The sequence below is a fragment of the Girardinichthys multiradiatus genome, chromosome 20 (genome assembly GCF_021462225.1).
Source record: "Girardinichthys multiradiatus isolate DD_20200921_A chromosome 20, DD_fGirMul_XY1, whole genome shotgun sequence".
Taxonomy (NCBI): Eukaryota; Metazoa; Chordata; class Actinopteri; order Cyprinodontiformes; family Goodeidae; genus Girardinichthys; species Girardinichthys multiradiatus.
In genome coordinates, this window is record NC_061812.1 from 26,949,683 (window position 1) to 26,965,914 (window position 16,232).

The window sequence follows — 16,232 nt, forward strand, 5'->3', positions numbered from 1 at the left end:
CACAGTTTTAAAATTCATAAAAAAAAATATTTGACCTTGGTGTCCTTTACTGCCATAACGTCTTGGCTTTGTCTTTGATCAATAAATATGTGGAGCCTGTGGTGTGTTTAAAATACTTTAAAACCAGAGGGTGTACTTTCTTTCTACCATGACTATCATAGCACCTGTACAACTCTGCTTTGCTTTCATCTGTTCTGGGGTTGCCTCTGGGTAGAAACACATTACATCATGTTGTGCTGAAACCAGCAGGGTCATATGTGTTACTTTAACAAACATTAGGCTGTTGACTTTACAGTTTACCTTCTGGAGTACCAGACGGCCGTCTGCAACAGAAACTTATGCAACAGCAGCTCTCCACAGAAGCAATAAAAGTAAATCATGGTTAAAGTCTATATTTTCTCCACTGTACATGTGTCATTGTTCGTGCCAGATTAAAAGTAACATACCAATCATAAAAAAGGTGTTCAAAGGCATTTTTATTGATAACATAAACATGCAATCACAGGGTAAATACATTCAGCAAACCAGAAAACATTTCAGCAACCCAAAGTGCAAAGAAATTAAACAGAAACAAAACAGGAATAATGTATCTGAATGTTGTTAAAATATTGCCTGGATACAATCTGTAGCTAAACCAAAATGTACAAGTACAAAAATATTCAATATTTTATACGGAGAAAAAATGTCTGAAGATGAGCAGCTGATCAAATTCAAATGTGACAAAAGAAAATGTTTCAACTTTTTTTTAAAAGGCTGATATTATTGGATCTCAGCAGGGGTCACTGGATCATATATTCATGCATGCACTGTAGAAGAATCCATTTTTATGCCTGCATTAACTCACATTTATTTTTATTTACTACACAGAAATCTCTTGCTAGATGTATTCTTCTATATTGTGTAAAGTTAAATGATAGAAAAGTCAACAAGATCCATTTTATAACAGACAGCCTCTCAGGAAGTCATGCGATCACATACTGGATATCTGTAACTGATTAACTATAACTATTCCTCTGCAGCAAGACGGACTTTGCCCCAATTATCTGTAGCTTCTGCCCACAGACTCATGCAGGATTTTGGGCATGGATTTTACATTTCAAGAACTACCGCATAGCAAAATTTTACAAACAAGAAAAAGGCTTAAAAGCATACAAATCCTACAGTATATTGTGCACACTTCTAAACAGGATTACACATAAGTACTTCTTTGCTAACATAGGGGCAAACCCATGCAATGGTGAGTAATATAGAGATGTTTATATGTTACAGTTGGTTCACAGTTTCACTGAGTCTGCAGAGCCTAGGCAATGTTCAGGCCTGAGTTAGGGGGCAGAGCCCACCCTTCCTGGCCTTGGTGGTTCTGTATTAGGCAGTACAACTGCTTTAGGTGGGTCACTATATTGTCTTTTATGTCTGGAATTGAAATCTGCAGGCGGACGCTGCTGCTGTCAAATGAAAGGTTGTTATCCCCGGAAAATATCTCGCTTATCATTCGAGCCACCACAGGAATGACCTGAGAGAAAGAACAAGAAGAGTATGAGAACAAAAGACAGGATGCTGTTAATCTCAATGATCCACTGGTTTAAATGACCAAAATATGAATTTACCTTTTCATCCATCTAGTAACTTTATAATGTTGATATATTTCACTGTTTTTAAATAAATATTATGAGCATGATTGTTGTATGGTAGTCAAACCAATGAGCCAATGAGACTGGTTACTAGATTAAGGGCTAATAGTACAAACAGGTCTTTCTTACTGCAGCATCTTTAACATAAGTCTGTTTTGGATAAAAACATGTTCATGTTTCCTAGTGTTCAAGTGTCCCAACATGTACATGTTAGGCCACTTGCCTCAAACATATTAAAACTATAGCTTAATATTCTACACAAAATGATGCCAAAAAGTAGTACAAAATTCGACTATTAATTTGAGTTTTTGGTCAAATTCAAAATCCCACATTTCTATTATTTTCTTTTTTAGGTTGATCAGTGTCGAGGAACTTTTAAATACTAAACCATGACTTTCTGTTTCCCCTGGTGTATACAGGTCCTTCTCAAAATATTAGCATATTGTGATAAAGTTCATTATTTTCCATAATGTCATGATGAAAATTTAACATTCATATATTTTAGATTCATTGCACACTAACTGAAATATTTCAGGTCTTTTATTGTCTTAATACGGATGATTTTGGCATACAGCTCATGAAAACCCAAAATTCCTATCTCACAAAATTAGCATATCATTAAAAGGGTCTCTAAACGAGCTATGAACCTAATCATCTGAATCAACGAGTTAACTCTAAACACCTGCAAAAGATTCCTGAGGCCTTTAAAACTCCCAGCCTGGTTCATCACTCAAAACCCCAATCATGGGTAAGACTGCCGACCTGACTGCTGTCCAGAAGGCCACTATTGACACCCTCAAGCAAGAGGGTAAGACACAGAAAGACATTTCTGAACGAATAGGCTGTTCCCAGAGTGCTGTATCAAGGCACCTCAGTGGGAAGTCTGTGGGAAGGAAAAAGTGTGGCAGAAAACGCTGCACAACGAGAAGAGGTGACCGGACCCTGAGGAAGATTGTGGAGAAGGGCCGATTCCAGACCTTGGGGGACCTGCGGAAGCAGTGGACTGAGTCTGGAGTAGAAACATCCAGAGCCACCGTGCAAAGGCGTGTGCAGGAAATGGGCTACAGGTGCCGCATTCCCCAGGTCAAGCCACTTTTGAACCAGAAACAGCGGCAGAAGCGCCTGACCTGGGCTACAGAGAAGCAGCACTGGACTGTTGCTCAGTGGTCCAAAGTACTTTTTTCGGATGAAAGCAAATTCTGCATGTCATTCGGAAATCAAGGTGCCAGAGTCTGGAGGAAGACTGGGGAGAAGGAAATGCCAAAATGCCAGAAGTCCAGTGTCAAGTACCCACAGTCAGTGATGGTCTGGGGTGCCGTGTCAGCTGCTGGTGTTGGTCCACTGTGTTTTATCAAGGGCAGGGTCAATGCAGCTAGCTATCAGGAGATTTTGGAGCACTTCATGCTTCCATCTGCTGAAAAGCTTTATGGAGATGAAGATTTTGTTTTTCAGCACGACCTGGCACCTGCTCACAGTGCCAAAACCACTGGTAAATGGTTTACTGACCATGGTATCACTGTGCTCAATTGGCCTGCCAACTCTCCTGACCTGAACCCCATAGAGAATCTGTGGGATATTGTGAAGAGAACGTTGAGAGACTCAAGACCCAACACTCTGGATGAGCTAAAGGCCGCTATCGAAGCATCCTGGGCCTCCATAAGACCTCAGCAGTGCCACAGGCTGATTGCCTCCATGCCACGCCGCATTGAAGCAGTCATTTCTGCAAAAGGATTCCCGACCAAGTATTGAGTGCATAACTGTACATGATTATTTGAAGGTTGACGTTTTTTGTATTAAAAACACTTTTCTTTTATTGGTCGGATGAAATATGCTAATTTTGTGAGATAGGAATTTTGGGTTTTCATGAGCTGTATGCCACAATCATCCGTATTAAGACAATAAAAGACCTGAAATATTTCAGTTAGTGTGCAATGAATCTAAAATATATGAATGTTAAATTTTCATCATGACATTATGGAAAATAATGAACCTTATCACAATATGCTAATATTTTTTGAGAAGGACCTGGAAATGTGTAACACAGAAGCATATTTAACCTAGCAATTGCTTGAGAACACCCCAATACAGTAAGGCGGATGCGTATTTATTTTCATAAGTCAGAACAACGCAACAAGGAAGTAGCTGCTTTACAAAATTTGCCCATATCTAAAGTCCGAGCAATGATTAAAAGGTTTTAAACTACCTTAACTGTAGCAAACCAGGCTGGGTGAGGAGGATGATGCAGAAAGTAAAACGCACTGCTAGAGCTGCAGAAAACAATGAGTCATCATGTCACTAATTCTTCTTCACAATCATTAGATGCCGACTACATGCCAACAAGAAAGCCTTTTCTGTCCTTCCATCACAAACATAAACCTGGAGTTTTCTCATTTATATCTGTGCTTTAGTGTGATAAGATTACAACTGAGCTTTTTGGCAACAATCACTCCAGGTGGTTCAGGTGTAAAAAAAATATTTGGAAAAGCACCTCATGTCTACTACTGGCAAGTAAGGTGGAGGATCTATGATGCTGTGGGCATGTTTTTTCTTACAAAAGCCCTATATGCTTGTTAGAGTGTATGGCATCATTAACTCTTTGAAATGTCAGGAGATTTTAGATCAAATCTGGCAGTTTCTACCAGAAAAGGCAAAAATGGGTCATAAATAAATCTTTTAGCAGGATACTGATCCAAAACATCTGGCCAAGTTAACACGGAAATGTTCACCAAACACAATAATCAATCATTTTTCTTTCACTGATTTTTTTCTCCCACTATAAATCCAGAACTGTATTCAAATTAACGCTTGGATTGGAGGTTATGCTACTGCCAACATAAAGTTTTATTACTGGGCTCTAATGGAGGACAACAATCCCATAGTTAAAATATCTGCTAAACACGGTCCAGAATAGCTGCATATGTGGGTACTTAGCACTGATTGAATGGAAATGAGCAGTTATATTGTTTGTTAACAAGAAACAAATATGGTGATAAAAATGGCAATTTATTGTGATAATAATAAACTGATAATGTCTGTAAAACCAAAACTGATCAAAAACTGGATGGATGGCAATGTTTGAGAAGGGAAAAACTAACAAAATATGAAGGTAAAATAAGTTCAAACAACAAAAGGTAACAGCATTAACACTCAACTGAACAAATAGGGCAGGCCTTTCAACGCCTGGAGGAAGAATAAACTTGTAATAATCCATAAAAGTTTCTGCTTGCTGGATGCTCTCTCTCTTGGTACTGCTGTCAGCTACAGGAACATGCCCCGCTGTTACCATAAATATATTAGTGTTAGAATTAGAACAGGATCCCCAACATAAAATGTAGGAGAGTACAGGTTGGGGGTTATTCATATAGGTTTGATTTGTACTCTGAAAAATAAATTGTTTAGTTTGAAGTCAGAAAACAGAGAAGAATGTCGGCAAAGATGAAAATCTCAGACCTCCGAGGCACCCAGAGTTTGATATCCAAGATGGTCGCTGCATGTTTAAAACATATGAAAACTTGCAGGAATAAAATATTTATTGGCACTTCTGACTCTGTATCTTTTTAAACCAGTATCAATTGATGTGCAGTCTATCAGGTGTTTGAATGCATAAAATGGAGATGGAATAGCAGCCTGATCACTGAAAACAATTAGTACAATCTCCTGGTTTTTTGACTTCAAACTAGAAAACTCAATCCCAGATTAGAGATCTGACCCCCCAAACAAACCCGACATGAAAATCCCATACAGGAAGAACTGCTGCTAAACTTCATCCTGAATAACAAACTCCTGCCTCCATCATGAAGAACAGCAACAGAACTGTGGCTGGAGGGGAACGAGAAATCCTGCATTCCCACCTGGACCATGATGAGTTTTCGCTCCCTGGGTCTTCCATCTGGCCACTCCTCCCCAAAGCAGAGGTTGATTTCAAACTGAGGAGGGCCGGTTGTCTGGCCACGCTGTTGAGCTACCACACCTGCATATCAAGTAAATAAATGAACAACCGCTCTATAATTATGATTATGTTCAGAAATTCTCATCACAGGGTTCCTACACATTTTCATGTCCAAATTCAATGCTTTTCCAGACTCAAACATCTAGAGTTTTTCCACTCTTTTGTAGACCATATATATATTTATGTGACTATGAATTAATAGAAAACGGATAGATGGATGATAAAAAAAACATGAATGGGCTGACAAACATACAGATGGATAGATGGATGATATACAAACAGATTTGTGGATGGGCGGAAAAATAAACTGAAATAAAAATCATGGAACGATCGATGCAACTTGAACTGTGAAATACTTGAAAGAAATTCAATAAAACCTCCACACTTTTCCAGACTGTCTTGTTATCAAAATTCCTCATGGTAGGCACAGGCTGTGGGGAAACATAGTGCTCCTTTCTACTTGTCTGCTAATAAAAATATTGTTTTTAACCTCAGAAAACAAGAGTTCAAATAATGAACCCAAGTCTGGATCAACTTTTTAAAATGTGTTATGTTGGTTGAGGTACCATCTCTACTTGCCGTTTTATTCAGGATATATAAAAATATAAATAGTACTTGCCGCTGAGAAACGACTCCAGACAAAAGAGTTTGACCTTCTTCTGCCGCTCTATGAGATTTGGCGCATTCGGGTTTGGAGCACAGGGGCCAGACCAGTACACCTTACACTGGCAGAGGCGGATTGCGTAGATATCATGGCCGCTGACCTCCAGGATCAGACCTCGATCCATCACATCCAGCAGCCGATTGGTGAAGATTCTCTGCTTGTCATTGGTGATGTGCTCTGTGGTCGGGAAGCGTAACTGGGCCAGGTTCACGGGGCCGAACAGCTCCTCCTGGTTAACCATGGGTCCGAGGTCCCCGTAGAACAGCCTGCAGCCCTGCGGGTTACTCACAGTCACGGTGGGACACATCTCCTTCCCTCTGTACAGAAACTGGACCTCTAGGTCTGTCACTGGGTCAGGGAACAGGAGAAACTTCAGAAAGTCTTAACGTATAAACTTCAGCTTAAAAGGGACAGTTAACTCTAAAACACAGAAATACATTTTTACTGTACCAACATGCCTCAAATATATGCTTGATAAGACGTATAAAGCAATCTGCTCATTTTGAAAAGGTCCTTATGTCTGTCAACAAAAGGCAACAAGAATTTGCTCCAGTTATATTTTTTCTTTTTAGGCCTAATGCTGGTGCTAAGGGAAACCCAAACTCTCAATGTTCGAGTTCTTTTTAAACAGAGCTTCGAGCTGGGACTTATGTGCCACTTATGCAAAGACATTATGTTCAACAGTGCAGAGGTTTCACGCTGACCCACGGTGATACGCCTCTTACTTCAGAATATTCAGAAATACTCTGTTGACAGCACCGTCTTGAAAGAATAGTTATAAATCTAAAGCTGTTAATATGTTACCTGCCGTAGATAAATCTCTTGGTGTCTTCATTTAGATTAACTGATCCAAGGGGCTGAAGCTAACTGCTAGTCGGAGAGGCACCAAGACCAAAGTAGACTTTTTACTGTCCTGACAAGCAGTCATAGTGGTACATAAACCTCGTCCTGAATGCCCACTGCAAATGACAGATAAAAAGGTCCATACAATAACATTTGCATTGACCACTAAGACGCCTTTGAAACTGGACTTGTTTTAAGATTGTAATGGCCTCCTGGATCAACTAGTCTGGGTTTACAGTGCTGGGAAAAGTATTTGCTGTGTGACAAACTTTTCTGGTTTTTGCTTTTTTGTCACACTTAAAGCATCAAGTGTCACATCAAACTACTCATTTTGTTTAATTTGTTTTTGTTAAAATTATTTTTGAGCTTGTTTAAGGCCTGAGCATTGCAATCTGCTTGAAGTGCATACTTTGACAGGGCCACTGTCTCTTATCTACCTTTAGCTACTCAGAAGTGGACTTGCTAGTGCATTTGGGGTCATTGTCATGCTGTCTAATCCAAGTCTGGTTGAAACTCCTCAGGTTATCTTCTGATATTAAAATTAGTTTGATGACCTGAAATATAAGTGTCACAGAAAAAAAAAAGCAAAAGCAAGAAATCAATAAGGAGGCAAATACACTGCTGAAAAAAATAAAGGGAACACTTAAACAACACAATAAAACTCAAAGTAAATCAAACTTCTGTGAAATCAAACTGTCCTCTTAGGAAGCAACACTGATTGACAATTAATTTCACATGTTGTTGTTCAAATGAAATAGACAACAGGGGGAAATCTTTGGTGATTAGCAAAACACTCAATAAAGGAGTGGTTCTGCAGGTGGGGACCACAGAACACTTCTCAGTACCTCTGCTTTCTGGCTGATGTTTTGGTCACTTTTGAATGTTGGTGGTGCTTTCACACTCATGGTAGCATGAGACGGACTCTAAAACCCACACAAGTGGCTCAGGTAGAGCAGCTCATCCAGGATGGCACATCAATGTGAGCTGTGGCAAGAAGGTTTGCTGTGTCTGTCAGCGTAGCGTCCAGAGCCTGGAGGCACTACCAGGAGACAGGCCAGTACACCAGGAGACATGGAGGAGGTCGTAGGAGGGCAACAACCCAGCAGCAGGACTGCTACCTCCGCCTTTGTGCAAGGAGGAACAGGAGGAGCACTGCCAGAGCCCTGCAAAATGACCTCCAGCAGGCCACAAATGTGCATGTGTCTGCACAAATGGTTAGAAACCGACTCCATGAGGATGGTATGAGGACCCGACGTCCACAAATGGGGGTTGTGCTCACAGCCCAACACCGTGCAGGACACTTGTCATTTGCCAGAGAACACCAGGATTGGTAAATTTGCCACTGGCGCCCTGTGCTCTTCACAGATGTCTCGCTCCATCCACCAACGTCACGTTGCACCACAGACTGTCCAGGAGTTGGTGGATGCTTTAGTCCAGGTCTGGGAGGAGATCCCTCAGGAGACCATCCACCGTCTCATCAGGAGCATGCCCAGGCGTTGTAGGGAGGTCATACAGGTACATGGAGGCCACACACAATACTGAGCCTCATTTTGACTTGTTTTAAGGACATTACATCAAAGTTGGATCAGCCTGTAGTTTTTCCACTTTAATTTTGTGTGTGACTCCAAATCCAGGCCTCCATTGATTAATACATTTGATTTCCATTGATGATTTTTGTGTGATTTTGTTAAACACATTCAACTTTGTACAGAACAAAGTATTCCATGAGAATATTTCATTCAGATCAGGAATGTGTTATTTGAGTCTTCCCTTTATTTTTTTGAGCAGTGTACTTGTTCACAGCACTATATAGAGTATTAAATGAGATACCAAGAAAGTCATTGACTGCACCCAAGACATAATTTGCTTTGGCTTTAAACAGAACCTCATTTCAACTGAACTATTCCTACAAGAAGGTTGTTTATTTTTAAAGTGGGGCTCTAAGGAGTTCTCATTTTGCAGTATACAACCGTCAGAGGGGTCATTGTTTGGAAACTGAGGAGTCAACCTTGCTGCTCCCTTGAGCAAGGATCTTTGAACTACAGAACCCATAAACAAGTTTCTATATGACAACTGTGGGTACATGTATCTGTGCACAGCTGTAAATATCCATGTTTAACAGCTGGTTTCCCACAGGGCTCTACACTGGGCCCAGCTTCCTGTAGTAAGTCTCATAATGACTTACCTTCTGTGTGTGAACAAGAAGATGATGTAGCAAGGTAAACATGATTATGTATGATGATTTAAAATGTAGATGCATAAAAATACCTACTGGGGCTTCCCCAGGTAACAAGAACTATCTAAAATTCAAGAGTGCTTCGTAATTTACCAACAGTATCAACTATCTGTTTTAGAGAAAGTGATCCAGAAAAACTTCAACATTTCATGTCTTAAGTGGCTCACTTTGCTGAAAATAAAAACAAGTCAGACATTTTTTGCAGAATTCTGCAGCTAAATTAAAAAAAAAAACCTGAACTGCACTAATTCTTGACGAGGAAAAAATGCTGCGACTACTGCCCATTTGCTTGTGTTGCATTTTGTGACAAAACGCTGATTTCTGTAAGGAGCTAAAAATTGTTCACACTAACTTGGAAGGGAGCTGATCCACATTTCTGGAGAGGCAAAGAAGGCTTCAGCAAGAGGAGGGGGCTGCAGGATGGGGTTAGGCAGAGGGGCAGGGGGCAGTTCATCCAGGTTCGTGGCGGGCATCTCTACATCTGTGGGCTCCTCTTTGGGCCAGATTTTGCCAGGCTCCTCTTTGGGCCAGACCTCGTTCGAAGGTGGACAGCTGGGAGGCTGCATGGATGAATCTGACCCCACTGGAGACCACATAATGAGTGGAGAAGGACTGGTTCCTAGAGGATGAAAGAGAAATTATTTATTCCATTCCAACAGTTTACTATAAATCTTTGCAAAATATATAAGGATGTAAACAATCACCATTGGATGGATATGGAGGAAGAGACTCTGGTGTGTCTGGAATATCTTCCTCTCCACAATCCTCATCATACGGAGTCTGAGATCCTGCATCCGAAGGAGCTGTCAGGGCGAGAAAAAAATATTCAAAATGGAAAACAATGCAAATCTCTAAAACACCTGAAGAACCCTGCGCTTACTTTGGTTACTGGTAGACTGCGGGATGTCGCAGACGTCGTATATCTTTTCAGGATTTATGGGGGTTTCCTTGGTGCCATCATAGATGAGTTTAAATTCCCGGCTTTTGTTCAGGGCGCATCGAAGTTGGGCTTTCCACTTGGCAGGATCAGGTTCATCAACTCCCTCCTGAAACTTCCCGGTTTCCACAGCCCACGCCTGAAGGGAACAGTCAGAAACACGGAATCAATTACACTGCGCCACCCCATATATCTCTGAACCTTTTATTTATTGAGCTGGTGTTGCATTGATCTGAACATGTGGCGAAAAAAAATAAGAGATGTTCAGCAGAAATGTTTTGATTAAAATGCATATAATTTCAATATTTACATAAATAACAGAGATGTGATCAAGAAACATCATGTCTGATCATTTTTATTTGGTTATCTTCTGAGCTCAGAAAAGCTTTAGAGAGGAAACCAAACCTTGAAAGCATGAAAATGTTTTAAAGGAGTACTTGAATACACACAATAATAATTAAGTGACTGATGTTGATGAGAAATACACACATTTATTTAAATTCATCACTGGCTCTACTGACATCACAAAGCATCACAGCTAAAAAAAAATGATGTTATTTTCCATTCTCTTATCCATTGTCCATTAATTTGATGTATTGATTTTTTGGGGGGATTTTTTCTTTTTACTGACCCCAATTTTCAAAAAAATTAAATTAAATAAAAAAGCCAAAGAGACTATTTTTTTGATCAAATGTAATTCTGTCATAAAGTCAGATTAATGTTTAGTTTGTGTTTTAGAGCTAAGTGCTGCCCTTTTAAATTGTTTTTAATTTTCAATAACCTGTATGAGATTCTCACTGTATGATAACTTTTAATAAGAATTACCACAGCAAAACTGTATTAACAATAGCAATCTAACTGCGTTAATTAAAACAGACACGTGCCTAATACTGTTATTACAGTGATAATGTTATTACATTTATTCGTTATATCTATGATCTGCCAAATTTTGAAGTTTTAACATGCTTATTGCACCGCATACCATACCTATGTGGTCACTTTGCTATTTATAGAGTGACACCGGAAGTATAACAAGCTAGTATTAACTTTTTAGTCAGTCAGGCTTTCTGCTCAGGTTACCAGTCTGCATTAATAGCCAACTGTAGTTTTAATAAAGCTCCTGCAGAAAGTTTTGAAAGTGAGTGAATGCTGAAGATCTTGGTGTGGCACACCAGAACAGTTTTACTATGGTATGGTAAGGTAAGTTTATTTATATAGCGCTTTTCAGTAACGAGACACTCAAAGCGCTGTACATACAATTACAATACAATCACAAAGAACACAGAAAAACAAATCAAATGCTAAGACATCTAAAAATCTATGAATCCTTCTGAGAAATCTAAAAATCTCTGGCCAACATTACAATGATACAGATAACATTAATAATCCTTTGGGTTTTACTGGTAAGAGCTGGTTCTAAACCAATCTTTCTAAAGAGGTAATTATATCATTAAGTCCTCTATGTAGGGGAAAGCATCTTGTGCTAAGAAGTCTCATCATTCCACTGAATTCTAACTAGTGAAGCTGAGTCACTGGTACAAGACAGCTTTAATCCACATTTTCAGGTGCTAATAATATATTGCTTTTACTGGTGCTGAAGTTGAACTAAGTAATCTCATTAAGAAAGCTGGGTCATTGGTGTAAGAGCAGCTAAAGTCCAAGTTACTAATAATGTTTGGTTTTTGCTGGTAAAATCTATGAAAAGTAATGAAATCACACATTTAGGTAAAGTAAGATAGGAGGGGGAAAAAAATCATATTTCAGACTCTATTCTGAAACAGTACAAAAAAAACCTCAGCAGGGGTAAGCAACACACACATAAGTAAAATTCAGCAGTGGAATCTTGAGGGTGCGAATATATATAAGTCTGAGTGTATTTGCAAGAATTAGACTGTCAACACTGATAGAAGCGCCATTGTCCTTGAGAAGAGAGGTGGAAGTTTTATCAATCGGCCACATAGTCCTATCAGCACACAGCTGGTAGGGGAGTGCTGGGGAAGAGCGTCGTGTTTATATAACATCCAGGAGATATTTTGTCGATAGCTAGTTAGCAGAAGTTGCCAAGGCCACATTGGGGCACTAGATTTAGAAAAACAATAAATGTTGTGGTTCAGGCAGTTGTGAGTTTCCAACTACCTTAAGAGTTTTACTGGTATGTCTTAATTGCGAATCCAAATAGCCAAATTTCTGGTACTTTCCACAGATCTCAAGCGTACAACTTCTCCAAGATTATATCCTTTAACCTCTGAGTCCAACCGCTGCCAGGCTGCGATTCTGTTCAAGAATCGTGTCCAGCTTGTGATTCTGCTCTCTTAACATTTCAGTCTGAGTGTTGATCGCTCTACAGACTTCATCCAACATCGCAGGAAGCTTTGGAACACTTTGAACAGCTCCCCACGTTTTGCAAATCACTCAATAAGCCAGGTAACCACCAACTCCAAAAAGTAGAAATCCTGTTATCAAAGTCCAAATATGTACACATTTTCTACGTCCGCGACCAACATCATAGTCAGGCACTCAATCTTCCACTGCTGCCAAGAATCCATTGTGTATCCAGAGAAGAACGTCCCGCCTGGACAAGAGGGTCTCCTTTACCCTGTCTTCCCGTAGGAAAAAAAAAAATTTAACCAATTACGTTGAGAGACCAGCTGACCAAATCCATAATTTACAAGTTTGGAGGATATGCTCTGAGGAAAATACAGAGAAAAGCAGAAGCAGGGAGGGAGGGAGAGAAAATGCATGTGTCTTCCACCGAGAGCAAGAGAAAAGTCTTACAAATGGTCTTACAATATATAAAGGGGCAGATACTCAAATATGGCACTCTATCATAACACAATTGCAACAAAAGAAATGATTAATTTATAACAAATTTAAAAAAAAAAAACTTTTGCAGCTGCTTGAAAATCATTGTCATTCATGCAAAATGCCACTCATATTAGATTGTTTAGCCATGAGTGGCAAATTTGTAGAGTTGCCTTTGCATCAGCTGTCCTTCTGCCACTGTAAGAATGATGGGAGGTGGTCCTTTAGTTCACACACAATTACTGTTCATGTTTGCCTAACCAGAAATATTTCCAAACACCCCAAATTGTCCTTTATATCTGAGGGAAAAGTGTAGGAGCCTTCTTACAGCCAGCTAACTGGCAGTCACAGCAATGGGTGGGGGAGGGGCATTCAACCAACCAACAAACTTGCTTGAAACTATAACTTTTTTCTGGATTACTAAACAAGTTCTGTCAAATGCAGAAAACAAAACTGCGATAAAAAAAAAAAGATGAAGCATGATATAAAAGAGAAATCGTTGATGTGGGCTTAACTGGAAGTGAGCCCCCAGATGAAATCCTCTCAGGGCCTCCTTCCAACGCATTTTCGCCCCACATATTGCTGAGACAATCTAAAAGACATTAACCTTAAATATGGTGTCCTCATCCTCGTGTTGAGGCGTGTGTCTGGTGGCGTGTTTCCAGGGGATGCGGAAGCGCATGCCCTCCCTGTCGAGCCAAACCAGACCCGGGTACCGTCCACTGTCCACCTGGGCAACCAGCCACGGCTTGAGGCGAACGCGTCGAGGGGTGACCGCCATCCTGTCCGACTTAATACAAAATAAATAAAACAGTTTGAAAACGCACACATACAGATATAAACCAGCCAGTCCACCCTGTTATGTGTGTAACTTTCCAAACTGGCAAAACAATAATCAATGCAACAACACAGTTCACCGAAATCCGGCAAATCCGGATTTTCCAAACGTTTGGAAGCGGTCCGGCTTCACTGTGACAGGCGGAGTGGCCTATCACCGTGCCACGGATTTATTTCTAAATCATTTATAAATATGTAAACAAGCAGCAGTAAGCGCAGCAAAACCTGGCAGGAAAAAAAAGAACGAGACGCGTTTAATAAGAACGAGAAAACATACCTGTGCTGAAGCAGGAAGTTGAAGCAAAACCTTCCCTGTCGGGGAGCTGGGAAGAAGGTCGTCTCTTTCCTTTGTGCGGGACCAAGCTTCCCACAGACCTACTCCAGGCAAGGTCAACTCACACGAAGCAGGACGATGAAAAACAACACCTAGAGAAAAGTTTATCTCAGAGAACTCCGAGGAGCCGATATGTGTAATTTTTCACTCGGCTCGGCCCTCTACCCCCCTTCTCCTCCTCCTCCTCCTCCTCCTCCTCCTCCCTCCCTCCTCACCGAAACTCAGGTAACAGGCGTGACGTCACACCGCGGACACACCTTTTCTGAGCACCTCGGTGCTGGTCTGTCACGATGTGCAAAGTTGACAGAATGCAGATGTGCATTTACAGAAATATGTACTCTACCTTAGGCACTTACCAAATTATTTCTTAATTATTAAAAGGTAACAACTGGCAGGACCTTTATATGAAAACACAATTATCCTCCACATTATTCATACCCCTGGCAGATTTAGGTTTAAAATAATTTACATCCAACCGAGAAGTTGGTTTCTTCAAAAAATAAGCCTAGATTTTAATAAGAGTTATGTATCTTTAAAAGGGCATGTCAAAAATTATTTATATTTAAACCCTTCTCCATGATCCAAAAGTTCATGCCAGTGATATTACATCATGAAAGTCAGGCATTTAAGTCGAAGCTTGCAAAGGGGATTTCATCATCTCAAATAAGTTACTGAAACAAAAGCTGACAACAGGGGTGGGTATACCACAACAAAAGATGTTAATGTTTCAATAACCCCTTGAGCATCAATTATACAACCAAATAATGACATCTCATGCTGTTCACAATTCGATCTATTGTCTGCTCAGGCTGCTCATCCCACTCTTCTTGAAGGGTGGCCCTCAGAAATGCATTGGTCGATTCATAGATCAATCACCTATTGTGAATTTTGCCGTTAAGCTCCTAGAGAACAGCAAGTTGTACAAAAAGTACTGAACCACTGAACAGTTGTTTGAAGTGTAAACAGTATAATGATTATAATTGAAAACTTGGGTTATTTCAGACATTCAATTTAAAAGGGAAACTCATGATATATGGATTCATTACACGTGGAGTAATGCCTTTTGACTATGGATCTTTTTCTGCTGCACTTTTTCCTTCCTCTTAACCTTCCCTCAATATGTTTGGATGCAGCCCGCTTCTTCAGCAGTCATTTATTTTGTCACTGACTGTCTGCTGTCAAGGAAAGTTAAGTCAGAGTCTTACTCATGATCCTGTAGGCCATAACAGGAACATCACATGTCTGTATACAATATATATTTCTCTATTTTTCCCGATAGTTTCAGTTGCTAAAATTTTCTGAGAAATTACATTTTGGGCATTCATTAGATATGAGCTATAATCATTAGTAATACACACATACATTTGACTTGGAACTAATATCGAATAAAAACGTATATAATTGTATGTGAATCTGTCTATATGATTAGAATGCTTTGTCCTGATTTGATTTTATCTCTCTTGAGATGACTTGAGAAATTTGTTTGTCTTGTGAAGTGCCTTGACATGACATTTGTTACAAAATACTGCTATATCAACAAACTGAACTGACTAAAATTATGATCAGAATTTCTAAAATTACCATCAGTGTTTGTGTGGAATGTCTTCATAGGAGTACACGAGTATAACTTTCTGAGGCCATAACAACTATGAAGTTACACAAATGACAAGCAATGCTTGGAGCGAACCATGGAAATGACATTAACATTGACAAATGTAACAAAAAAAGTAATAATAATAATAAAACAAATGAGGAACATGGACACAAAGAACATTATGCATGTTCTTTGTGTCCATGTAACTGTATTATTGCACCTGCTGCTCCGTATACATGCTGTATGTGTTTGCATGGAGGAACTGTACACCTCCAGGACCCTGAAGCGGGCAGGGAAGATTCTGGCTGATTCCTCCCACCCCGGTCACAGACTCTTTGAGACTCTCCCCTCTGGCAGGAGGCTGCGGTCCATCCGGACCAAAACCTCACGCCACAAGAACAGTTT

At 40.0% G+C, this 16,232-nt stretch overlaps 1 protein-coding gene across 1 annotated transcript; it reads right to left on the reverse strand.

Annotated features, from left to right (window-relative positions):
• Positions 1 to 456: 456 nt before the first annotated feature.
• irf6 (interferon regulatory factor 6) lies at positions 457 to 14,413 on the reverse strand. Its single transcript, XM_047348561.1, has 8 exons — positions 14,177 to 14,413; positions 13,670 to 13,852; positions 10,204 to 10,399; positions 10,028 to 10,126; positions 9,676 to 9,942; positions 6,200 to 6,592; positions 5,483 to 5,601; positions 457 to 1,513 (listed from the first exon to the last, which is right to left on the reverse strand). The coding sequence occupies exons 2-8, from the start codon at positions 13,841 to 13,843 to the stop codon at positions 1,301 to 1,303; spliced, it is 1,461 nt and encodes a 486-aa protein (XP_047204517.1). The 5' UTR covers positions 13,844 to 13,852; positions 14,177 to 14,413; the 3' UTR covers positions 457 to 1,300.
• Between the last annotated feature and the right edge of the window lie 1,819 nt (positions 14,414 to 16,232).

Coding starts and splice junctions, on each gene's coding strand:
- irf6 (XM_047348561.1), bottom strand. CDS start 13,843: ATGGCGGTCACCCCTCGACGCGTTCGCCTCAAGCCGTGGCTGGTTGCC. Junction 10,400..13,669: donor ATGAGGACACCATATTTAAG/GTTAATGTCTTT, acceptor TGTTCCCTTCAG/GCGTGGGCTGTGGAAACCGG. Junction 9,943..10,027: donor TCCTCCATATCCATCCAATG/GTGATTGTTTAC, acceptor TTCATCCTCTAG/GAACCAGTCCTTCTCCACTC.